This window comes from Hippopotamus amphibius, chromosome 13, assembly GCF_030028045.1.
Source record: "Hippopotamus amphibius kiboko isolate mHipAmp2 chromosome 13, mHipAmp2.hap2, whole genome shotgun sequence".
NCBI classification, from domain to species: domain Eukaryota; kingdom Metazoa; phylum Chordata; class Mammalia; order Artiodactyla; family Hippopotamidae; genus Hippopotamus; species Hippopotamus amphibius.
This window is the reverse complement of record NC_080198.1, coordinates 4,797,890-4,825,433: the sequence shown is the minus strand read 5'-3', so window position 1 is coordinate 4,825,433 and position 27,544 is coordinate 4,797,890. Positions and strand designations below refer to the sequence as shown.

The 27,544-nt window shown below is 36.5% G+C and overlaps 1 protein-coding gene across 6 annotated transcripts in view; it reads left to right on the top strand.

Annotated features, from left to right (window-relative positions):
* PPARG (peroxisome proliferator activated receptor gamma) overlaps positions 1–27,544 on the top strand; it is a 121,454-nt gene that overhangs the window by 34,704 nt on the left and 59,206 nt on the right. The window contains exon 1 of one of the 6 annotated variants that reach the window (XM_057705278.1): positions 23,117–23,198. The exons of the other annotated variants lie outside the window; for them this stretch is intronic. Coding sequence (XP_057561261.1) covers positions 23,117–23,198 — 82 coding nt within the window. Of the gene's footprint in view, positions 1–23,116; positions 23,199–27,544 lie in introns of those variants that run through there. 6 annotated transcript variants of the gene reach the window in all.

Here is a 27,544-nt window from a genome sequence, read left to right as displayed (position 1 = left end):
TGGAAAAAAAGCTCATAAAAATAGACGTGGTGGCTACGTGCCCTTAATCAATCACTTTCCCTCTTCCGGCCTCAGTTTTCCCACACGTTGACAGATCAGGGTAGGTCAGGCAAATGGGTCTCTAAGGACCCTTCCAGTACTTAATCTTCTAAGCATCTTGGAATGGGACAGCCTTGATCTGTTCACAGAGAGGGCAATCATATAGCTTTATATATCAAAGGAACTTGGAGGAGTAACTAAAATTAGAGATGCAAAGGAAATTTTTAGAATTTTAAGTCCTCGAGTCAGAATTTCTGGCTGTATCCCTTTTCCCCCTTATTAAAAGTTATTAGAATATTAGTGTGTTACTGACTGTAAACTCTTGAAGGCAGGGACCTCTATCCTATTCTCTGACACGTCCTCAGCATCCAGCAGAATGCCTGATACGTAATAATGACTCAGTAAGTATATATTAAATGAATGAAAGTTGAATTACAAAATAAAATGTCACCACTAAATAGGCTTCCTGTGCTTTTTCTCCACTTCGGTCTCCCTTCTCTGTCTCCTCCATGATGATTCAGGAGTGTGTTAATTTTGTCAAGTTAGTCACTTTTCGATATACTGCCTAATTTGTTTCTGTATCATTTTAATTGTTTTTTCATTTGGCTGATATGTCGGTTTTTTGTAAAAAGGGAACTGTACTTGGCGAATTGACGGACAGTTAATGGAAATCTTAGGATTTTTCAAAATTATCTTTTGTAACAACTTGCAAATTAATTAGTATTCTGGTTTCTCGTCTTTTGTCAGTTTAAATTTTACCAAGAATGTTGCCTTTATAAAAAGGAATCATGTTCTATATTATGGAGGAAAAGTGATTTAGGGAAAAACAGAAATCTATTTCTGAACAAATTTAGTGATGCTGGCGTAAGAGAAAAAAAAAAGCCACAAGAAATCATCCCAAATTAGTAAAGCTTCCCATATTAAACACATGATTTCAGTTGTCCCTAGCTAGCTAAAGGTTACAAAATGTCACCATAATATCCTTTACTTCCTTATGAGTTCTTGCTCCCCCCACCCTTCCTCCCAAATATGGTAGATGGAGTTGTAAAAACCCTGAAGTATGACAGTGTAGTTTATTATACTTTTAGTTAGAAGTATTCTGCCAAAATGAGCTGAGAAATAGAGGAAACGGATTTAAATTTACAGCAGTCCAGTGAGACAGAATATACTTTTTCCAGACCACTCAACCAGCAAGCCAATTTATAACTTTAGTGCTTCATACATTGGAAAAATTGCAGCTGTAACGAAATCAACAGAAACATCTCTGGCTAATGTACTTCATTGTGAAGATTGACTGCAGGAGTATTTTCCCAAATGCGTGCTTTTGTGTACTTTATACTATTTTCCAGAATATTACCAATTTTACTTATTGCTACTTTGGAAGTTGCTGATTCTTCGTATCTCTCTGATAGGGATTAGAACCAGAGCTGACATTGCACTGTTAGCAGACTCTGTCTTCAGATATCTTTGTCCCTCTTTCATTACCAAGCTTCAGGTCTGCAGGTTGTCATTGGTCTTCGCTTTCCCTGAGATAGAGATTTAGACTGTTCGTTTCCATGGGATACATGAAAATGCTGACTTTAATAAATGGCTGTTTGATTCTTGAAGGGACACTGAAATATTGGGCAAGACAACCAAGTATCCAAAAACTGAATCATCAGTGGAAGCTTTACAGTTATCCTAGGTTTTGAGTCAAGATGGTAGGTAGCATAGCTTATAGAATCAGCCATCCTGTGAAAACATGAACTTGAAGGAAGAAGGTGATTGATTTTCTTTTCTCCTTAAAAGTTTGTTCAGTTTTAAGTATTTGCTTATTTTTTTCAAAATATGCACCCTCACCGGATTATTTTGAGTGACCAATTTACTGTGCTATATGTACAAGTTGTGCTGAAAGAGGTTATCTTGTAATTGAAATACAAGAGGTAGAATGAAAACAATTGAGTGGTAAAAGAGAAGGAAACAATGTTTTAACCCAATTTGTTTCTTCCTCTTTAGACTGATGTTGATTTTATTTTAGCCATTCTGTTTGCCTCAACATAGGCAGTGTCACCACTTCTGTTACAATCTTTCTGTACTTAGAGAGTCAGAACCTCCTATGAATCAGTAGGCTGAGTGAAATCTTGGCAGATGAGGTCTCAGTCAGGAAACTAGCATTTTGTTTATATTTAGACAGTTGGAGAACCTGGCCTCTGGGCATTCGGTAAGAAGTCAGGGAAGGGAAGCCGGGAAGAACAGAATATTTATTATGAATAGGTGTCACCTTTCTGCACTTGGGGGTTTAATTCCAGGCAGCCTGATAAAAACTAAAGATGTTTCTCTTTCTACTTACTTGGCAAGTTTTTTAAAAGAGAGCGAGAAGCCCAAATCGCAAGAGGAGGAGGACCACAGCAGAGCATATGAGATGGCAGCTGGAATGATGCTCTTTTGGCTTTGTTGAGAAAGGTCTCAAACCCAAAGTCTGCAGAGGTAGTAAGAGGTCATTGTTCACAGTACATTTGGGAAAGTCCTTTGAAACATATATTCAGGTCATAAAAGCAGTGTTAAAATCCCACAATCTTTCAGCCAAGAATGGCACTTCCTTCCATCAGAATTACTCATCAAGTTGAAAAACAAAGAAATTGAACAAATAAAAATAATTCTTTAGCATATAAATAGCACTGGCAAAGCTCTGTTGTTTCTTGCAAAACACGTGTACTGTAAGGTAAAAATAAGAATAAATCGTATTATTGTCTGCTCTTAGAACCTACAAGGTAAAACAATTGCGCTCTAACCTTTGTCTCCTTGATTCAGATAGCCACTGCATCATTTATTATCACCTCCGTTAGAAGGGGATAAAAATAATAGGAAATCAGAATATTTAGATTTATAGTTCAGCTTTTCTCAGTTATCCTTGAAGGCTTTAGCATTCATCACTAAGGATGATTAATAATTAACTTGAGCCATAGAAGTAGAGTTTGTGCTACTTGGTATGCGTAAACCAGTTACAGAGACCTCTATAATTCCAAAAGAAACAGGTAGAGTAGAGGATTAATCGTACATTTCTTACTGATAGTTCTTGAGGTCCTTGACTATAGAACAGGTTTGCCTATTAGAACAATATGTTGTATATTTCGTATCTCTATTACATCATTAACAGTTTAGCAATTTAGATGTCCAACCAGTAAATAACAAGCTGCCCATCTTCTTTCACTTTTTATTTATTATGGTAAGATATATGTAACAAAAATTTGACATTTTAACCATTTTTAAGTATACAATTCAGTGACCTTAATTGCATTCACAATGTTGTGCAACCAACAGCCCTATCTATATCCAAAACTTTTTCATCACTCAAACAGAAACTCTTTTACCATTAAACAGTAACAGCCCATCCCCCATCCCTCAGCCCATGGTTACTCTATTCTACTTTCTGTCTCTAGGAGTTTGCCTATTCCAGTTATGTGGAATCATACAATATTTGTCATTTGGTATATGGCTTATTTCAGTTAGCACAGTGTTTTCAAAGTTCATCCGTGTTAGAACATGTATCAAGCACTCCATTCCTTTTTACAGCTGAATAATACTCCATGGCATGTATATAACACATTTTGTTTATCGGTTCATCTGTTAAAGGATGCTTGGGTTGTTTCCACCTTTTGGCTATTGTGAATAATGCTACAGTGACCATTCACGTATTCATGTATGTTTCTGAATCTCTGTTTTCAATTATTGGGGTATACATATACCTAAGGGTAGAATTGCTGGCTTGTATGGTAATTTTGTATTTAACCTTTCGAGGAACTGCCAAACTGTTTGCCACAGCTACTGTACTTTTTTACATTCTCACCAGCAATTTACAAGGGTCCCAATTTCCACATCCTCCCTAACACTTGTTACTTTCCATACTTTTTTTTATTACAGCCATCCTAGTGCGTGTGAAGTAACATCACATTATGGTTTTGATTTGCATTCCCCTGATGACTAATGATGTTGAGCATCTTTTCATGTGCTTATTGGACATCGGTAATTCTTTGGAGAAATGTCTGTTCATGTCCTTTGCCCATTTTTTTGTTGAGCTGTTTGCTCTTTGCCTTTTTATTGTCCTTCTCTCACTTTTTAATTCATTTTCTTACACACTTCTGTGTATAATCAAAAAGATCATTTCATCTGAGCCCAGAGAAATGCTTTATATCTGCCTTTCATTGTCACATACATGGAATTAAAGTTGAATGCTTTTTATCCTGCTGCCAGAATTAGTACCTGAGAATCTGTCTCTCTCCAAATGAAAGAATTTTTCTGCATGCTTTGATGCTATGAAATTCCTTGTATTCTCTCCCGAATTGCAGTTTAATGAGCCCACATGTAGGGAATGATTCACTAAGAAGTATTTAGGAAAATAAACATCTACTTTATTAGAATGATTTAATTTTAGACCTGGAAGAGAACATCTCTTTTTCAAACTGGGATCCACAAATTCTTGGGGCTCCACAAATATATTCTTGAGCTCAGAGAGTTTCAGAATTTAAAAATATTGTGTTGTTATAACAACAGTAATCTAAAAGGTCTTTAAAAAGCCCAGATTTCACAATTTGAGGACATTTTCATGGTTTCTTACATTAGTTTTCTCAACCTGGGGGTAGAGGACCTCTGGGGAGTCTGGTGATAAACAACCTTGGCAGATCTGTAAAAAAATTTTATTTCTTTAAAAGGGACCCACACATTAGTGATGCTTAAGAAACTGTGATCAAATCTAGCTCCCCTCCTTTTATGAAGGAGGCCTAGAGAAGTTTGGTGACTTCCCAGAATAACACAGCAAGTTAATAAAACCAACCAATACAGAAACTCAAGTCTTTAGTCCGTGTTCGTTGTGCTAGTATGGGGTTGCTGCAGGGATCATGTCTTCACTGGGTTTATATGTAGTGGGGAAGGCAGACAATGAGCAAGTAATAACTAAAATGATGAGTGCTATGAGGGAGGAGAAGGATAGTGAATTGTTTGGAATGATAACAGGGTGATTTCACCTGATCTGAGGATTTGGGGAAGTGATTTTTATGCTGATAATTGTAGAGAGAATAGGAGCCAGCTTAAGAAAGGAGTTAGCTGTGAGAAGAATGATGTTACAGAGGAAATTATGTGTGAAGCCTCTGTGTGGGGAAAAACATAGTTTAAATGGAGAAAAAGACGTCAAAGATAAACAGGGATTATTCAGAGCAGCTTGGATTTCAGACAATCAGCAGTCAATATAGATTTTAAGCAGCAAAGTGGCGTAATCTGATTTGAACTTTAAGAGGTCACTCTGGCTGAAGTTGCAGAATTGATTGGAGAGGAGATGAGAGCCAATTTAGGGAGACCAGGTGGGAGGTGATCAGAAAGGTGTGTGTAAGAGATGAGAGTAGTGTGGATCAGAATTGATAGCAGAGAAGGTTGAGAGAAGTGGCTGAATGTCCTTAACAGGTAGAATCAAAAAGACATGGTGACTGATTGGATGTGGGTGTAAGAACAGTCACTTATGACTCTCTTTTTTTTTTTTTTTTTTTTTTTTTTTTAATTTGGCATGATCAGCTGGGAGATTGGTAGGCCATTTACTAAGGTAAGGCTCACTGAATAAGACCAGTACTGGGAGTAGATGATAGATGCAGCCTTGGATCTGTTGAGTTTGAGTTGCATATGACATATTTCAGTGGATATATCAAATAGACATTTGTATATAGGGCTGAGGCACAGAAGAGACCATGAGGACAGATAGAGATTTGGTCTCAATATATCCTTGATCTTTGAAGCCTTCTGTAATGAGGTTGCTGAGGGGAGAGCATATAGAATTGGAAGAGTGAAGAGCCTTGAGGGAAAACCAATTTTCTTGGTAGGACAATTGGTATCTCAGGAGCCGAAAAGAAGGGAAGCACTGGAAGAAGGGCCAGGGACCCAGGGTTTTGATCTCTGATAGGAAAGTCAAATGGTTAGTTCCACAAAACAGCTACCTACCTTACATGCTGAGATAATTTTATGCTACTGATTGTCAAGTTGAACATTTTTCCAGTTCTTTTTCCAGAAAGTAGGCTTGTGAAATGTTGATAAACAGGGATGTACATTGTGCTTGGTAAACTGAGTTTCTGGTCAACTCAGTCAACCAGAAAGCCCTTTTCATTTCTGCTTATGTAAAATCCTTCTTAAATACAGTAAGCCATTTTTCTGTCTTGGTAATTATTGTGGGATGAAATAAAATTTAAAGTGAATTTAGATAACTCTGGATTGATGATTCAGGAACTCTTAATGTCTTAGTTTCATTTCGAATAGCAAATAACATTTTACTGAAGATATAGAAAATACTGAAGATTATCTCAGGAAATGTTCTGGAAGCTGCTTTTAAAAACAAATCACTTTTTAACTGCCTTTTTTTCTTAGCATTTGTCCATTTTTTCTAAAGGTATAGAAACAACTTTCAGTACATCAAAGAGTCCTTGATAGTTGATGAAAGTTATAGTGCATTTTTATTTATATGTTGATTTTTATATAATTCTAACCTAGTAGAACCAAGTATATCAATACATTCCTTAGCGTTGTTAATTTCGTCAAAATGTGTACTCTTTGATCACTGACCCCATATGTAATGCAGCCATTTCAGAATTATTCTACTGACATTACAGATAGACATATGCGGGCAACAAAGAGCAGTGTGAAAAGTTACATCCAGCAGCTGCACAGGGATCTTTCCAATGATAATAATACCAAAGCGAATCTTTTAAGAAAGTAAAATACCCTTTAAAATATGGTCTGGGGAGAAGGAAACTAATATCTTTGCTTATTCTGTGCCACACAGTTCTGCGTGCTTTGTATACGTTATTTCTTTCAATCCTCACAACATTTCCGTTTTACAAATGAAGCCACTGAGATTTAAAGAGGTTATGGACTTTGCCCAAAGTTACACCTCGGTATGTGGTGATGCTGGGATTCTAGTTGAGTTTTATCTCATTTTAAAGTGATTATTCTTTCCATTTATACCTTTGCTCCTCCCTGGAAGTCAGGAGACCTATATTCTAGCTTCTGCCACATCCTCTAACTATGTAACCTTGGATAAGCCACTTACTATACTCCTGTAAAGCATGATAAAGTTTGCATTCACTCTCCCGCAGACGTACTTTTGCTCTTTCCCCTCGTCTAGAATGCTCCTTACTTCCTCTCCAGGTATTCATTCATGTGACATTAATCCATTCATCAGTGGGTCAGACAACTGTAGTCTTTATTCATACAATAATTGAGGTTCTCTGACATAGCTATGAATAGATATATCCATAGCTTTATAGGCCATAGATACATGGTCAGCGTTTTTCAGGAGGCTGTGCTCTTGTGTTATCTACATCTTGCTCATGTATAAACCATAGCTGAAATCCCATTTCTTCCATGAACCATCCTATCTTGATATGGTCTTCTGAGTCCCTGTGAAACTGAGTGATTTTCCCATGTATTTGGCAATTCACCAGGTGCTACCCTGTGACACCTTCTCTATCATTGGCTAGAATTCTTATTCACATCATGAATCATTACTTAACTTTTCACCTGTTTGCAGCTTGTGTCACCAAGAAATGAATTCCTTAAGGGCAGGCTGACACCTCTCTGTATTTCCCACAGTGCCTTGTAAATAGCAAACTTTTTTGAATAGGTTCATTCAACAAATGTTTGTTGATTTGGGTTAAAATTTTTAAGTTCAGATTTTACTTCCTGGTCAACTGATCTTGGCCAAGTCCCGTAGCTTCCTTGAGCCTCAGTTTCAATAAAATGGAAATAATTTCTACCTCTCAAGATTAAATAAATAACATATGGAAAAATGTTGTTATACTTTGTGGTGAAAATCATCCTATCCTGAATTCCTCCACTAGATCCTTCATGTCCCAACATTTACTTCAACTGTTCACTTGATCTGCTTTTATCTCCCTTGTCCTGCCATATAGCTCTTCACAGTTTAACATCTTTATTTGCTCTAAGCGTAGTTCTAAATTTTTTCTCCTTTATTTTGGGTATTCCCAAATCTTAGTCTTATTTACAACTGTGGATATAAATGAACTGTCCTTAGACTACCTTTATTTCATGGGTCACAAGGTCCATTGGATTAATGGGCCTTCACACTGCAAAATTGGGAGTAATAGAAATTATTGTTAATTTTCTTTCAAGGTAGCTTAATCCGTTCAGAGTTTCCAATTGATATAAAGGGCTTGATATTGAGATATTTTAATCTATATTAGAACTTTGTATGCAATATATTCTCCAAAGAATATGTTAGGAGTGGTACCATCCAAGCCTGTGTTGCCTTAGGTCATGTTTACGGAACCTTGGTGAACTTAGTAATAACCCCCAAATACAGTAATTTCAATAGTTACATCTTGTGATTAAGACTTCCAAAGCATGGAGTTTACTGAGTTGAGTTATTCTGGTCTTTGCTACTTTTGGTGTTTTGGCTGATTGTAGCCATCAAACCAAACTTTATTTTACAGTCTTCATTGAAATAAGCTTTTTTGAGCATTTAAAAATTATTTTTAATAGGATCATTGTTTCCTCTAGCTTTTCTAGAGTGTGGTTCCTGTGTGGGTAATGTTTGTCCACCTCTTGGAAGCCTTGAAATAAATATTTTGATGGTTGTTATTTATGTTGAAAGATATTAAAATGAGACTTGTAATCCAAATGGGCATTACTTACTTCACATCTGGTTCCTTGAAAAGTGGCCAAATGCAACAATTCTTAACGCAAGACAGCCTGGGGCAAAACCTTTGCAATTCCCACCCTCCTTTGCAAAACAGCTGCCCTGTGTGAACTTTTAACATGAAAAAAGTAAAAAATAAAAAGAAGAAGAAAATAGAAATAAAGGAAATTTACACCACATTTAATTATAAATTTCTCATGAAAGTGTGAAAATAATTCCTACATATAAGAGCTAGCAACTATTGGAAGTGGAAGACAACGTGAAAAAAATTATGGCAGCATTGACCTAGTTTCTAGTTGTCAGGACCAAAGACATCATGAAACTTATCTCCTCTCTTTAAACCTCCTCACTTTGCTTAATTTTGAAGTGATTACATGTCATAGTGGCCTGTGACAGTCTCAGCTTGTGCCTGTTGCCCTGTTTCACTCTTCAGAGTGCCCCAGTTTGGGCAATAAAGTTGCCTGATTGAATCTCTAAAACACTACTCAGGAAAGCTAAGGAGTAAGAAGGATGAGAGCAAATTATAGAGACAGTGATCTTCAGGTTGATGCAGTGCTGGGACCAAAAGGCTGCTGCTCAGAATTCTCGGTAAAGAAGATGAAAGCTGAGCTAGACATTGATTTGTGAACACATTCTGAACATCACAAGATCCACCAGATGAATGCTTGTTGCTCTTAGGGCGCGTGGAGAGGCAGAGGACAAGAACCAGGTCAGGAGCTTGTGGTATCTTTATGCAACACCAACATTAGGCTTCCTGTCTGAGGTTTTCCAAGTTGAGTCTCTTACCTCTTGATACTCTTTGAGGAGTAGCGATGCTGGTATCTAATCAAAACACTTCAGAGAAAAAAAAAGATGGAAGATAATAGTTCTTCAGAAAAATGGAAATACATGATTCTTGATAACTTTCATCTTCTTTGAAAAGCTTAGCTAAACATCTCTGCCATTTACGTTAATAATCTACTTAGAAATTTAATCGTATCAACTGAAAAAGGCTGGCTTTTGATATTCTCTTTTAAAGAATCCTCAGGATTTGATAGCTGTTTTTTAATACTCAGTTGTTGCACAGTGTCATTATTTGACTTAAAATAACTTTTTAAATTCTAACAGTAATAGCTACTATTGAAAAGATGCAGAAAAATATTTTTAAAAAAATAGCACTCATAATCCTGTCACCCTGAAATAACTAATGTTAACACTGTAGCATAGGTCCTTTCAACTTTCTTATACACATATATATATATTTTTTAATGTTTATTGAATGAAGGTCTTAAATTATAACCTTACAGAAAATGCTTTTAGTGTTCTGGTAACAATTGGAAAATAATATCTTATATTTGCATAGAGCTTTAAAACATGTAAAGTTTTTTTTTTATGTAGTAACATATTTAATCTAATAATATCCCTGTAAGGCAAGGCAGATATTACTTCCTCTTTTACAGATGGAGAAATTGAAGCCCAGAAATGCTCAATGATTTGCCAAAGACATTGGTAAATGGTAGAGGCTTGATTAGAACCCTGGGCTCCTTCACAGTCCAAGGCTCTTTCTATGTACAAGTTGAGAAATTAATTATACTAGAACTTTTAACTCCTCCAAAACAGAATCGTTCTGAAGAACTAATTATGAGAAACTGATTCTTCAACTAGGAAAAGAAAGTAAGGAAGAGGAGTGTTTTGTTTGAAGAATGGTCTTTAGTTTTGTAGAGGGGCAGTATTCAAAGAATGATAACCATCTTTCTTAGAACCTCTTCTGAAAGTAAAACAAGGGGGCTGAGCTTCTTGGGGACGTATGAATTTGGGGTAAGGAACTTTCCTGAAGGCCTTTGGAAAGACAGTGTACTATCTGTTTGGAATGAACAGTCAATCAAGTCTTGAACCTCTAACGCTATATTAAGAGGGATAAATGAAATAAAAGGCATACCCTCTCATGTTTTCAAAGGGTTTAACAACATACCTGGAGGAATAAAACAAATATGTGAAACAACACAGGTGTAAATTATGTGGTGTTAACTCTGTTCTGTGTACAGTAGTTATTAGGGGTAAGAGCAAATGAATGGGCAAACAGCATTTACTTTGGGTCCATCGAGAAAAGCATATCATTGTTATAGCATAAATAAGATCAGGAAGCCAGAAACAAGTCCTGGTGGATGACAGAAAATGGGAATATACACATTCATTCACACAGTAATTAATCCACTGAACATTTATTGAGCACTTAGTGTGTACCACAGGTCCATAGGAGTGAGTAGATACATCCTTTTCAACAGAACTTAAGCTATGTATTAGGGAATAGTGAACAACAAGGTGGGTGGGTGGGTGTGTGGGCAGATGGTAGCAATAGTACTATTAACATATTAATAATCAGTTAGGCATGGTTCTGATTAGGGACAAGAGTTTACAATAGAGGAGCTCTTAACCTTTAAAATACATCGAATGAAGAGTTAAAATAAAATGTTAGGAGTCATCTAATCTGCTCGCCTTTCCTTGTCTCCACTTTGTAAATGGGGAATTAAGACCAGAGCCATTGTGCCTTGCCTAAGTTCATAAATGGAGTTAGTGGCAGAACTGAAGGTTGAACCCTGGTCTTCTGCTTCTTTCCAGTTACACTATTCTGCCTCTTGACTCTTGAATTTAGCTTTTTCCTTCTCCCTTATGCCAACTGTATGAATACCAGATCTTAGATCATAAATTAAAGGTTTGGAGTGTAATCCTTACTCAGTTGTCAATAGAAAAATATGATATAAAAAATGAATCTGCTTCATGCCTCAGTCTCAGTGGATGTCTTGACTAAAAGGCCCAGTGAAATTAACAACATACAACTTGTACTAAATGTTTTGTAGCCATGGCAGTGAAAAGCCTGTATTTTAGACCCAGCTCTATCACTAACTAGCTGTATAATTTTTCACAAGCCCTGTCACCTCTTTTTTCTTTATTCATAAAATGAGAGTCTTAGAAACTCTTTAAAGTCTGGTTCAGTTATTTTGTTTAGCTATATCTTATTCTTACTTGAGTAGGGCACAGACTTCTTTTAAGGGAAAAAATTTCTTATGATTCTCAGTGTTCACATAATTTTTATTATAAAGTAACTGAAATTTGCTCGAAACTAATTATAAATTTTTATGCCCATAGCTCTTATATGCAACCAATACAACTTAAATAACGTGAAAAAAAACCTTAACATTCAAATTAACAGTCCAAAATGGAAATGACTGCTATAACACATGCTTTTGGAGGTTCTACATCCTGTGCTTCTCAACGCCATGTATGTGGTTAAGTTCTACCTCTAGTTTTTTCTTGTTGAACTTTCTGTGAAACAGTCTTTCCTACAGTATTAATAGGTCTCATTTGGTATTCATTTAACTCCAGTGAATCATTTACATATTAAAAGTCTACCTTTGTCCTTCTGTCCTTAATCCTGGACAACTAAAGTAGTAGTACTGGGAACCAATGAAATTATAAATACAAACTGTGGCACTAAACTAATAGCAAGTATTCAGTTAAAAAATCATCCAGATGTCCAGATAGTCTAAAATATGAATTTTTGCAAATTTTCTATCATTAAAATGAAAGAAAAATTGAAAATATAGAATTAAATACTTTTAATTAACAAATTGAAACAATTTAAATGTCCATTAACCAAATGGATAGACAAAATATGATACATTCATACAGAGCCTGTCCTCGATTATTCAGCAGTAAGAAGGAACTTACATCTATAAATGGATTAAAAACAGTATGCTAAGTGAAAAATCCAGACAGAAGAGACCATGTATTGTATGATTCCATTTATACAAAATACCCAATAAAAGCAAATCAGTAAAGGTGGAAAGTAGAGTAGTGGTTGCCTGGGGGAGGTGGGAATTGGGATTGATTGTAAATCAGCATGAGAGATCTTATTAGGTGATGAAAATGTTCTAAAACTGATTTATGGTGATTGTTGCAAAACTCAGTAAATTTACTAAAATTCTTTGAATTGTACACTTGAACTTTATGATGTATAAAACATACTTCAATAAAGTTATTTTTAAAAAGCTTTTCTTCTAGGACTTCTGAAGACTATACATCTATAGATATCCCTCCCCACAGTAAGGAGACCAGGTGAAAATATACCGGTTTAGTGAAATTAGAGAGAGGTTTCAATAATTAAGATATCATGGGCTTTTACCTTGTTGCTAACTCTGTGTTATCTCGGACAAGTCACTTAACCTATTTGTACCTTGATTTCCTCAACTGTAAATGAAAAGGGCTTAGGTTAAATGTTCTTTTAAGACTTCCAGCAGAAATTACAATCCCATGTTCACATTTCTATTATCTATGAATACCATACCTTTTCTCAATCCCCTATTTATCCCCCCTTCCAAGTGCTCTTTTCAAAGCTCCCTTAATCAGCTTGGCATATTTCTTGTCTCATTAACTCTTGGTCACTAAAACTTCCTGACCTCAATGCTAGGTCTTTTGGGTGCACAGTTCCCAAAATATTTATCTGAAAGTTCCGGAGGAAACTGGATGTGGTATCATTCATTAATCTCCCAGGGGCCATGCTCTCATCCTCTGTAATAACTCTCTTATGGAAGCTCTCCCATAGATAGCAATACACTTACCCTTCAGGCAGTACATGAAAGAAACAATGGAATCATCCTATAAAATTACACAGAATGAGAATCTGGCCCATTGTTTTCTCCTGCTGCCTAAGGAAGAAGTTGTACTCTTTGGATCCCCATAAAGATTTTGGCTTGTCTACCTCCTCGGGTTCCCAAGTAACAATTAAGCAATCTGGCCTTCTTCCCACCTCTTATTTCAATGTGTAGGTTGCTTGTCAACTTGCCCAGAATGACTTTAGGCATTTTGAGTTCTTCATCTGAGTATATGCAATAGATAAATAAAAACATAATTAGAAGGAAGACTGACTTAAGACTCAATTTTATTTTTATTTTTTGAGGGTGAGGGCATACTTATTTTAGAATTGAAAAAGTTGTTTCATGTCTGTCTTCATGTTTTAATCTTCCTCTCCTTCCCTTTGTGTTCAATAAGATGTTTCTAAATGTTTAAAATGAAAAGTTGATTAAAATGGAGCTCATGTTTGTAAATATAAAAACATAGCATCTTACTTCCTAGAGCTTAGCGTATCTGAAGAAAAGCACCCCTGGAGTGCAAAGAACAAACTAGGTGGTTGGAATGTGGTTTAATTAGTCCACAAACCTGTCAGGAATCTTAGACTCCCCTCCTAAAGCTATGCTGACACACAACATAGCTTTGGAGGAACCAGTTAAGTTTGTATTCTTATTCCCTATACATTAGGAATAACCACTTGCTAAAAACTGAAAGTCGCTATTAATGGAAAATGTTAGGTGAAACTGAAGGCTTAGTTATATAATTAGGGGTTGATAGTGGTTTTGTATATTCAATAAAAAGAAAAAAGATTAGTGATCTAAATAACCAGGGGATGGATGTCTTGGTTGTAACTGTCATAGGACCAAAGATAACAGAAAAAAGTGAAGTTGAAATAAAATTCTCCAAAAATAATTGAAAAAACAGAAGCTTAGGTATGTCAGTATTTTATGATATGAGCATTCAGTGAATAGAAGAGGCAGATATGCCTAACCAAGAAATTTTGGTATTGAAGATATCTACCTTTTTAGTAACAGAGAACAAATTAAACATTTATTCTTACTTTGCAGTAGGAACTATACTTCAGGGTATCCACATTGCTTTAGTTCTCAATGGAAAGCTCTACTCATAGAAAAATGCCAGCTAATAAATGTATTGATAGAAGGAGTGATAGAATTAGAAAAACTTCATTTCATAAACTCAAAGCATTGAATCAGGCAGAGATTATTTAATGTGTTATAACCTTTAGGTGAATGATTGGTGGAACTGAATATCCTTATAATTCCATAGTAACAGCACACAGATTACTTTCTAGTGGCAGGAAGAAAAAAGTAACCCTCTGATGTTATCGTCATTCTAAATTAGGAATTGATCTTAGCATCACTAATGGTCCGTCGTATACCATGTCTCTGATGTGATGGAATAGGAAGCACAGAACATCACCTGTATAACATTAAAATAAAAAAAGGTTCACCTGAATCCACACACCCTTAGATATAACATCCAGTTTGTGGGAAACAGGGGGATAGAGAAACAAGCTAAATGACCCCCCAAGACAACAGCCAGACAAATCCAGAGGGTGAGACATTCTACATGATAAACTGGCCTGATCTTTTCAGTTAGTCAGTGGCCTTAAAATTAAGGAAACCAGGGATGGGCGGGGCGGTGGAGAGGGGGAATGGCTGTACTAGATTTTAAAAGACTTAAGGGATATTCTACCAAATGGATATCTACATCCTGGATGAGATTCAAGTTTGGAACAAACCAGTTATAAAGAACATTTGGGGTCAACCACAGAAATTTAAATATGGACTGGGTATTGTTTGAAATGAAAATTTACTAAAATGGAAAGATGAAGATTACAGACTTTAAAAAGCAGGTTACCACCAGTAAGTATTATATCTCATTTTTACTAAAAAGCACAAATACTATGTGTATAGGTGTGTAAGTGTACACTTATGTATACACTTATGATCATACTTATGCCCAGAAAAAGATCCGGTTAATAAACACTGGGTTCAACATTAATAATCTCTGAGTAGTAGAAATATAATGATTTTATTTTTACCAGTCTGTATTTTTAAATTTTCAACAATGAACATGGATTGGTTCTGTAAAAATAAAATGTTACTTAAAAAACAACAGAACAAAACAACCTTTTTCATATAGAAAAGCAACAGTGTTTTCTGTCCTGTAAGGAAAATAAAAATGTTTCCATTGAGGAAGAAAGGTGAAAAGACTGGAAAACAACTTAGTATCTTTCAAAAACATCTGGTAGTGGGTTTTGTCTGTAAAGTTTTGTCTATTTGTCTTTAGTCAACATGGTGTAAAGAGTCAAACAGACCCATGTTTGAATTCAAACTTGCACTTTACAAGCGTTTTTACTTTGGGCATGTCACTCTCTCTCCAAGCCTCTGTTTTCTCATCTAAAAGAATGCTTGTGAGAATTAAAGATGATTTAAATAAATCAGTGTCTGGAGCAGAGTGGGCTTTCAAAATTATAATATTATCAATTCTTATCATCAAAAATGTAAATCTTACACATGATGACGATTAATAAAATAATAACAGTCATCAGCTGACACCTCTGTTCTTAAATATGTTTTACGAATGCAAGTCTGTGTTTCACAAAGAAATGGTAGATAAGTAGACAGTGGACTCTTCAAAAACAAGTATGAATTTTAAAAGTTCACTTAGCAATAGTAGACCCATTTTATTTATGATAGCAGTTAGAGAGTTGATATAAAAATAAAGATTAACTTCATAGCCAAAAACCATTACCAGGTTCCACGTTGAAGCTGCTGTTATTTTCTTGTGTTGCTTTAAAGGACCTCCCAGGATCATTGTGGATTTTGAAACAGATAAAAACATAGTACAGCTCAAAGGTACTTTCTAAACATGAGTACTAATACGTCACAGTAGACATTTTCACACAGTAATTTGATTACTTTCATTAGAGGAGCTATGTCAGTAGAAAGCACAACCATTTGTATGGAAGAACCCCAGGCTGCTAGGATGACTCATGAAAATCTAAGCATGAGGCTAAAGGACATTTGTCAGCAGAACGGATTCCTGAATTGATTGTTCAGATATCACCAATTTTTAATTACCAAGTTATTATTGAGTACTTCCTTTGTAAAAAGCACCGTCTTTAAACTCTGTGATCAACTGTGGCCTTCCCATAGGTGAATCATACACGTTAAGTGACTTGCGTAGTATGAATGCTTTCGTGCTGATAGACTTCTAACATGATTGTTGGCATTAAGAATTATTGATTGGAACAATTTACTTGAACGTTTTATTGCATCATTTTAATGAGATAGAGCACAGTTTGGAGCTTTAGACTGGGAATGAGGAAACCTGATTTCTAGCTCAAAGTCTGCTACTATCTGAGTAATACCTTGGGCAAATTATTTGATTTCTCTGGAACCCATTTTCCTTATGAAACATTAAGAGTTTAAATGTGTTAATCTCCCTGGTATTGTTATATACGTCTGTGATCTCAAAACTCCTTGTATTTCCTTTAGAACAGTCACAAAATTGGTAAATTGCTTATTTTACATAAACTAAACTTGCCTATTGCTCTGTGGCTCTAAGCTTACTTTAGAATTGTGGGGTTTTAGTGTGTGGTTCACCCCTGATGCGATATGTTACCTAGGGAACCTCCATATAACTGATCTTGAGAAATTAATTGATAAAACCTGAACAATGTAGAAGATACATGTTTTAGAAGTTTGGAATTTCCCACAACTGAAGTATGGGTCAGTTGATAATATCGCTCATGGTATTTTATTATGCTTTGAAACCAAATCACCGGAGAATTTCAAATATTACATTGCAAACACAAGTTAACATAGTTTAGGTGGTATGTCTTTGGTTCAAAGATATGATGACTTGAAAAGTGTTTAGTTGATCCTTAGAAAGTGGTTAGACAGGTTAGGGTTTGTGGTTTTTTTGTTTTTTGGTGTTTTTTCTTTCTTTTTTTTCTCTTTTTTTTCAGGTATTACAGGCAAGTTAACTTTTGAAGGGGGGAAAAAAAGAAGGAAGTTTCCAGATAAAAGTGCCTTTCATGCTGTACCTAATTAGCCACCAGGCATGAAAAGGAAATAGTAACTCAGGATTAGAACATGAATGGGAATACAGTACACAGAATTTACATTACACTTTAAATAAGCTAATTACAGGCATACTGTTAAGTATCTCCACATTAGAACCCAAAAGGACTTAAAGGCTTATTCAGTTTTGCAGAAAGGCCTTCTCATTCTAGAGATGAGAAATGTGAACCCAAAGAGTTGACACAAGTCTGAACCCATATAAGATCCTAAAACCTAGGCTTTCTGGCTCCAGTTTCAGTGTGTTTTTCCATAGATTACATTTGCTTCAGGGTCAAGAAGACCTTTTAAAATACCAAATATGCATCTGCTGGAGTTATTGGCTACAAGCTAACATCATTTCATTGAGTTATTTTTCTTTCAATCAAAATGATATATTAGCTTAAAATATTAATCCTGTTTAGAAATCCTGTTACTTTTTGAAATTCTGAACCAAATTACAGTTTTGGTTAAAGAAGAATGGATCTTGCCTTCAAAAAAAAGTGACACAGGTGTGTTCAATGGTGGCCTTCCTTTGTCTTTTTCTGTGGGAATCCCAGGCTTGCTGGGGTGGTTGCGGTGGAATTTACACATCAGTGTACAGGATTATTTGTTCTTCTCTACGGCGTGTGTACCATTGGAACATCACCTCTCCCATGTTGTGTTCCTTGTGACTATGGAGAAACCCTGAACGGATGCCCGTCTCACTAGAAGGTGGGGTTCTGAGCCAACTTTAGTTGCACTCAGGAAAGGCAGCAGACCTGGGCAGGGGAAGTGAGCCTCGGTAGTCTTTCTGGTTGTCGGCAGTTATGTGGCTTCCTTTGGGGGACCATTGGGAAATGTCAGTCTTGTCAGAACAAGAAAAAAATGAAAGGTATTGTCAGTTCCTGAGGTCTCTGAACTCCTCCTTGAATGTTCCGCGTGAGACAGGCGTGTCAGGCAGCAGTCCTCTCACGGTTCTCATCACCAACATAAACAGTAAACACGTGCTTTAAGCCAACTGGGGACACTGTGCAAGGCCCGAGGGATGCTCATGATTATTGCATATTGTGCTCTCAGGGAGCTCCTGACCTTTTAGAAGCTAACGTAAGTGGTCATAGCGCTTGTAGCATGAAACGAAGCAACTTTTTAAATGGGACTGTGGCAAAAGAAAGGAATGCTAGATGCACCATTCTAACTTGTGCTCACAAAGCTTGTGTTACAGAAAAGAAAAAGAAAGCAATCAAAGCGGTTTTAAAAATTCAAGTTCAGTCTAGAGAATGAAATCCAAATTCAACCTACAGCCCCCTTAAAACAAGGTTTTATGTAGATTCAGAGGACAACTGGTGTTTACCAGAGGGAAAGGAGGGTGGACCGCAGGGCAAAATGGGTAAAGGGAGTCAGTTGTATGGTGACGGATAGAAAACTAGACTTTTGGTGGTGAGCATGCTGTAGTGTATACAGAAGTGGAAATACAGTGTTGTACACGTGAAACATATAATGTTATCAACAAATGTTGCCTCGATAAAAAAAGAGCAAGGTTTTAATTTGTTTTCGAGAGTAATGTGACATGAAAAATATTCCATTTTATGGGAATATTTGATGTAAATCATTCTAAACACTAATAGTGCTTTTAAAAAAATTTCATACAAATATAATACGATGGTTTTGTTAATTACACATTTTTAGACATTCTCTTACTTTTTGTTATGGAATCACTTACAGCTATTAGTACTCTAGTTGCCATCTAAATGTACTAAAATTTTTGCTGAGTAATATTCAGATTCTGTTGGTCAAAGACGGGTCCATAAATTATACTGAAGACCAGATACCGAGGAGTAGCCTTCTCAAACACCAAACTGTCCATTTTTTTCAAGTGTCATAAACTAGGACAGAATTAAGCTTTTAACCCCCTTTTTATATCACGATTCCTCATTGTCCCCATTCTTTCCCCTGCTGATGGTGTGTACTGTACCCACTGTCACATCCTTACCCCTATGTCTCCACAGCCCAAGGTGAGACGATCTTCTCCCCTCTACATGGCACAGAGCCCGACATCCCTCAACAGAGGACGCTGGGTTAGCTCTCGTGCGAGTGCATGATGAAGGTGGCCCTCTCCCACTCCTCTTCACTCTGGAAAATTACCAAGGACTATCCTTCAAAGGGGTGCCTCTAGAGGTATCCGTGCAAAGTGCTGATAACCAGTTGGTGTACAGAACACCTAGACGTGATGTAAAGTTCCAAGACCTTATGTTACAGTCCCATTCACCAGCATGCTCTTTTATGCATCTTACTATAAAATCCTTCAAAATTTGATATTATGAAGAGTAAGACACTGGGGAGTCTTAAGACCTTGAGGATACAGAAATTCACATGTATGTCAAAACTCTCATAAATTTTCTGGTGATCACATACTGTGTCCTCTGATAGTAACGATAAGCAAATATGTTGTTTCTGGTATCAGCACATGCTAATTGACCTTCCAAGTTAAGTGAGCTAAAAGATCACTCCTTTAGGTATATTTGGATAATTTTGATCAATATAGTTAAATGTGAACTTATGGAGGATGGGAACCTTGGCTTATGGATGTATTATCTCCTATGCCTAAAGTAATACTTGGCACTTAGTAGATATTTCATGAACATCGGAAGGATGCATGAGTGGATAGCTGTAAAATAATATATAATGTCTTCTCAATATCTAAGGACAAAACAGCTGTGGAAATAGATACGGATGAGATTGGCTCAGTTTATTTTTGTCCATTTTAGTTTGTGAGCAGTTGTTTCTTAAGTGACCTAGTGCTACAGTGTGATAAGACAAAATATTATCACTAACATAACAAATGTGATTAAATGATCTATATTATATAAGTATTTTGTTAGTAACTTGGGATTCTTTCTATATTGCTTGATATGTTGTCAAGAGTTTAAGCAACATTTATTGTGCCTGCTCTGCGCCAGGCTCTATTAAAACTGTAAATTTTGTCTTTTGACTATTTTTAAACTCCACAAGATAAGAACACATCCATCATGTTCATCAAGCCAGCACCTAGCTCCATGCCCGCCAACATAGTGTGATATATTGCCCGTAAATATTTGTTGAATAAAGAAATGAATGAAAGGCAGTGAATGGGACAGGTTTTTGCTTTCAAGTAACATCATCTAGGGGAGAAGGGTTGACAGATTCTGGTGCCGTAAGAGCCGATGGTATTAGATTCAGGTGTTGTGGAGTAATTAGCTGTTAAAAATAATTTTATGTTTGAATAGCTGAAGCACACTGTCCAAACTGTCAGAGGCTTACAAGGTCTAGCGACAATGGAGATAGGTCAGGTTGAATGGTGTCTGAGAAGAAAAAGAGAATAGAAGTAACATTAGGTGAAGAATCCAGAAATTAGTCCCTTTGATGATGGTTGGAAAGAATGAATCTGACTATTGCTCACATAGTAAAAGAGAGGACTACAGAACTCGAGAACTAGGTGATACTGTCGGCTTCAGAAACAAAACCAAGACGATCCTCAGGTAGAATTATGTGGCATGAATGAGCTACATTGCCACTGGGCAAATGTGGGAATGAGAGAAAGAAGGGCATTGAAAAACTCCCCGCACCCCCTCCATATCCATAGATACTGAAAAGTGAATAACACAGTTACTCATTGATGTTCCTTGAAAGAGTTAACATATTTTCCCCCAAACTCACCCTATGTTCTATCCCTGTTGCGCCTGATTGATTAAAAGCAGGGATTTAGACAGTTCTAAGAGTAAGCCTGAGTGAAGGCCAGTGGTAAACAGGCCTGAGAATTAGATTCAAGCTCCAGCCTTGTCTCTCCCTAGCTGTTTAATCTGGAGAATTTACTTGTCATTTTTGGGGCCCCATTTTCTCATCTTATTAATAGAGCCTTAGACTGCAAAGGGCTTCTCTCACTCGCAAATGGTTATCATTCTGCCAACTTTATCATTCTTGTAATCCATCATAATCTTAAGAACATTTTAATAAACTTGTTCACTTTTTTAAAATTGGAGAGACTTTGGAATCGAAAGGCAAGAATGAGGTGATGATAGGGAATTGCGTGAGATACTGCCACTTAATAGGAATACAGGTGAAATGTGCCTTTCAGACTCAGACGCGTCTTGGGACGTTGAGTAGAGTATCTGTAGGCAGAATGGGGCTTAAATTTTTGTTAACAAGAAGGAAAGTGTTCTTAACTTTAATAATTTATTTTTATCTGTCCTAAATCTAACCAAGAATCTTGGATTAATCACACCTTTAAATATAATGTCATTGAGTGAAATTTCCCATTGAGAGAAAAGGAGAAACTCCTTTATTGGAAATTCAAATTGAATATAGGAAAGATTAGTTCTACACAGCTATAATTCCCTCAGTCATTTGGACTGTCAAGAAACTTGCTTTAACTTGAATTACCTTAATAAAGGTTTTTTGGTTTTTAAAGGTTTATACACTATGTAATTGCCCAACTCTCCCCTTTATTCTGCACTGTTGAGACCCAGTTCAGTGTTCTTCTCACTGAGCTTTTGCTCCGTGACTGACAAGGAAGCTAGACTCAATGTAGGTGAATCAGATACGTATTTATTCCAGTCGGGGAATATTGGGACCAATGTACTCAGAGATTTATTGCCATCTGATATACTGCCCTGTGTGGGGGCATCTTTTTAAATCCACAAATCACTGCAATTCTATGAGGCCACTTATGTGACAGGAGGAGGCCTGCTCCCACAGTGAGGTTTGGCACAGCTAGTGTTTCTCTTTGCCAAAAAGGGCAAAGGCCTTGAGCAAGAAGCCAGCTTTTTCCTGATTACAAAACTGACCACGATTCCTCGCCAACCTATCAGTGTAAGTCCTTTTTTTTCTTCTTTTTTTTCTGGTAATGCATTATTCCTCTCAGGGAGAACTCCAGTTTTTTCATTATGATATGAAATTTATTGTTTTAGCATTAACTGATGTTCAAACACCAGCTGATGTATTGCTGTTGATGGATAAACTTAATAATTAAGTTTTTAAAAAGCAGACCCTGATATGTAAAATCTAAGCCGTATCAGGCCCTGTCTCCAGTCTCTTAACTCTTTAATCTTATAGAATTTGGATTGCTATCAGCATCATTTTTTACATACTTTACAAAGTATGTATGTATAGAATAATAGACTAAATAGCTTAGAACAGAACATTTCAGTAGCTGACAGCAAATTCATACTTGAATTCAGAAGTTTTCTTCAAATATCAGATAATGTGATTAGAGATTCAACCAGAGATGGGCAGACAAAAAAAAACCTTATCCAAGTAAGTTTATCTGGTATTTCATAACCCAGAGATGTAAAACTTTCCAATTAAGAAGGAAATGAATATTGAATAATCTCTTTGCTCCGAGAGTTCTAAGTACTGTACCGCTCGCTCGCGCCCCTCACAAGACACGGAACATGAGGGTCACTGGCGAGACGGTGTGGCAATGTTTTCCTTGTAATGTACCAAGTCTTGCCAAAGCAGTGAACAGCTTTATGACACAACATTCTGTCACAGCTGGTCTCCAACAGGAGGGTGCCAGCTAATTCAGGACTGGTCCTTTGTGAGCTTATTCCCATCTCCGCCAAATATTTGGAAACTGATGTCTTGACTCATTGGTTTTACTACCACAAATCTTTTTCTTTTAATGGATTGGCTTTTTGCAAGAAATAGAGAAAATATCAGTGTGAATTACAGCAAATCCTTATTCCATGCTGTGATGGGTGAAACTCTGGGAGAGTCTCTTATTGACCCAGAGAGCGATTCCTTTGCTGACACACTGTCTGCAAGCACTTCACAAGGTAAAGTCAATTCCAGATACGGCTGTTGGGATACTTGGGGCATCATGGAAGGGTGAAATTGTTCTTGTAGTTTGTTTTCCAAGTTATGTTTGTTCTAATACTATGATGTGTATAGTTCAATATTTTGATGCTTAGTTTGCTACTATTGGGTTCACTTATAAATGTATTCAGAATTTTAAAAAAACACCTAAATTAACCCATATTTTATCTCTGTGCATGACTCCCATGTCCTGGATTTTAAGCATTAAAGATTATATTTATATTTTAAAAATCCTATTCATTTTTATTTCCTATTTTATTTTCCTTTTATTTCCTATGTGTGTTTCCCCCAAATACCTAATGTCTTTTTAGAGTACCTGAAGAGTCACTGTCCTGCTTTTAGCCTTGTATGTTATGTATCTCTTATAGCAGTGTTTATTCTTCTTTCAGCATTTATTCCTCTTGAAGTATTCTTAGCACATTTTTGCTCTCCTTTGAAATCTAGATACTTGCATGTACATTTTATCTCTCCCAAAGAATTGTAAGGTTCCAGAGTGTAGGACCAAGTTGTATCCTTCTTTTTTTTTCTTAGGATACAAAGCATAATGCCTAATGCTTTGTAGAATAGTGTGGGGACCTTGGAGAAAGTCTGTTCTAAGCACCTCATTTTACACGTAAAGAAAATGAGGTCCCTAATGCCTATTGCATGCTAAGTAAATGATTATTACTTCTAGTTGGATATGAACGATTCAAACAGATACCTCATTTTCAGCATTTCTTTCTTGGCCATTGCAAAATGTAAGTTTTTATTTCTACAGCTCCTTCTACTGGAGCGTATTAGCACAGCTGCTTCTGTTTCGTACTGTTTTGTATTGATTTCTATATTTCTGGGTTTTTTCTTCTCCTCATAGATGCCACGTAAAAATAGATTGTGTTAACTAGTCTGATTCACATTTTACAATAGGAGTGCTAAAGCGTAAAATTAGTTTGCTTGATTGCTGAAATGGATGGCTTTACATTTTGATGTTTTAATTCTTCTGGAAGCCTAAAGTTTGAATGTGTTAATCACAGATTTTTAAAATATCAAGCTTTTTAAAAATTAAGAACAAATATTTCCTGAAATACCATTTCATTTTATTATGATGAGTGGACTCAATGTATCTCTGTCATCTGAGTCTGTTAAATAGGAGTTTAGTTTCATTATATTATGTAAAAGTCTGTTATTCTGTTTTTCTGTAAGCCATAAAAAGTATTGCTATCTTTCTCCAGCTATTCATTTAGCCTGCATCAGAGCAGAATGTCCTAGCTATACTGTAAAATAATGCTTGAGTCAAAATTTGATAGTTTTGTCTGTTTGAAAAGAATATGTCCGGAATGCAGTGCAACAAATATTTTAGGTTAACTGGGGCAAGTACTGTTTATGGTAAGGGATAGTTATGGGTTTCAAATTAGTTTTCATTCTGTACTAATCTCTTTATTTTTATGCCTTGAATTTTCCCTGGGTTTAATTTGTTTGAGTCTCAAATCCTCTTCAAAAGAATAACCCAGTACTTTTCTTCTTAATTAACATGGTACAGAATAGAATTATTAACAGTTAAGAAATTATATATTATACCATTTAACGCTTAAGTGGTCTTTGATTGCTCCTTATTCGTAAATGCTATTTTTCTGTTAAAAATATGAGTTCCTAAAGGCCAAAGACTCGTAATTGTTAACTTCTGTTGTATTTTGTAGGTGACCACTAAATACTCCACCGTTGCCAAAACAAACAGGCAAACAAACTTGAAAGTAAATTGGGACTGTGGTCATCGTTAGCTAATTGAGGCAAGCAGAGATGTAACACTGCAGAGGTTAGGTACTTGGCCTCGATAGAGGAGTTCATCTGGGTTCTCCTCTTCCTCATCACAGGCAAGGGAAAATAGGGGTGTTGCAAGGATCTGGGTGCTGCTGCTGAAGACACCATGGCTCGTTGAGTGTGAATGATCCAGATGTCCAGCCATACTGGTCCCATTAGTGAAACTAAACGCTCCACTGTGTGTAGCCACAGCGCCCAAAGGGGACTTCTGTACGTTTTCCTGGGCTCCATCGTCACTGTAACTCCCTTTATCTTATTTCCCTTTCTGTCTTCATCATGAGCTTCTCAAGGAACCCCAAGTAACCCCGTGCTGGCTCTGAAACCATTTCTACTAGAGAAATTGGCAAGATTGAAGGGAAGCTTCCATAAACTTAAGCTGAATATGCCTCCCGCTTTTAGTGCCAGACTTAGTCCTGCGTGAATTCTCTAATTTTAAGTTGTTGCACCAGAGCATTGAAAGATGATGACACCCTTGTCCTTTGGAGCTGATTGAGCAATGAAAGTGTGCCTTAGAGACATGACAAATGCTGCAATAGATGATTCTCTGAAACGAGAGTCTCTCCTGAGAGAGGAGTGAGTGATTGATTGGCCACCATTTCTATTGAGGGAGACTTACACTATGGCTGTGTGGCTCCAGGCAGCTGTGTACTTGGAAGCGTTCAGATAACTGACCCAAGGCTTCACCTTTCCAGAAGTTTGAAGGGACCCATGTAGTATCAGGGAGTGTAACTCCTGGACTTGTCTTGGCCACATGCTTTCTGTGTGAATTTAAGCAAGTCACTTATCCTCTCTGCCCCCTGTTTGCACATACATTAACGGAAAACACAGGGCTATTGTGAGGATTAAAGGACAGTAGTTGCGAAAGCACATCGGACACCCTGTATGGAGTTTATTGTCCTGGCCTTGTAGTATTAATCACTTGTGGATAGACTAGAAGACATATGATATCCTAAATTTGAAGCATTTTAAGGAACACGGTGGGGAAAACTGCAGGATTCCTTATGAATCAAAATAAGCGGCAGTTTTGAGGGCGATGAGACCTCTGCGTGAGCTCCCGTGAATGTTTGGATAAGGAAATGATCGGACTTAGAGGAATCAGACTCACGTCTGATGCTTTTAAGTAGGAGAATTACCTCCCACTTTCATTAATATTTGTCTGGGAAAAGATTGAATTTCCAAAAGTTAAATCATTCTTTGTGCCTAAATGAGAGCGATGGTTATGTTTTCTTCTCAGAGACATTGAAAATTGTCTTAGATTATAACGTTCTCTATATGATGAAGATTTATATCGTTGACAGCTCTGGATTTCATCATCTCACAAGTAATAACAGTCCAGGGCCTTTTTCTAGAATTTTGCTATTGTCCATAATATGTTTTCCTTAGTATGGCTCTGGTTTTATCATTTATTTCTGATTTGACTGTTCAGATCTCTTTTCCGATCACTAGGACTTAGTAGATTTGGTAGATTTGTAGACTCCTTACTATGTTTCCAAAAACTGTCATTTTTCTTGTACTTCCCCCAAAAGTATGAATTATAGGAAATACCCCAAATAAATGTCATTTATATTAAATGCTTACAAGAAACAGCAGTTTTTAAAATTTTATTTTCCCCTAGCAAAGCTTTAGGAATACAGCTTGTCTTGAAAGCAACCTGACAGCAATTATCCGTATAAACTGTTCACTGCGGTGTAAAACATGGGTCATTAAATGAAAAACAATTTTTACACCTCTGATAGAGGTGGTCAGAATTCTTTATCAGCATTCTCACAACTTGAACAAGATAAGATGGAGGAAATTCTGAAATCATCATAGCTCTTTGTAAGGTACATACTCTTTGTGTCAGAGGAAATCTGACCGAAGCAAATTTCTTAGTTATATTAGATCAACAGAAAAGACACAGAGTTTATGTTGTTTTAGCTTCCTTTGGACACGCTTATATTAGGCATTAGAAAGTTGTCCAGAAAATGCCTGTGTCCACCTACTAGTATTGAGTATTTGCGAAAATATGTGGTAGAAAATGAATGACTCATTTAAACAGGACGAAGTTTCTATAAACCTCTCCCAGGTTATCCTTTTTTGTAGACAGTTTTGCACCTGTAACTAATTTAGAGACACAGGCATTGCACATGTGTTTGATAGCAACTGCTATTTAACTCTTATAACCTGGGAATTAAGATCACGTGTCTGCTTGAGTACACAGTTTTTTAGGCCCACATAATTTTTATTTGAGTAAGGGATTGCCAACACAAGATTGAGGTTCCCAAATGACGAATGGCTTGCATTATAAAGTAGATTTAAAACAGCCAACTGTCAATTACCTACATGTGAATTATCCTTCATTACCTCATGCCAAGATTTCTGTACGGCTTTCTAGCTGACCTCCTAAACAAGAAACTCTCAACCAGCCGATCCAATCTGCCAGATAAGTGGTCCTAAAAGCCTGCATTTATTACCTGTCTTCTAATACGTATTGAGCACCTACACTATATACAAGGCACCAGCGTGAACACTG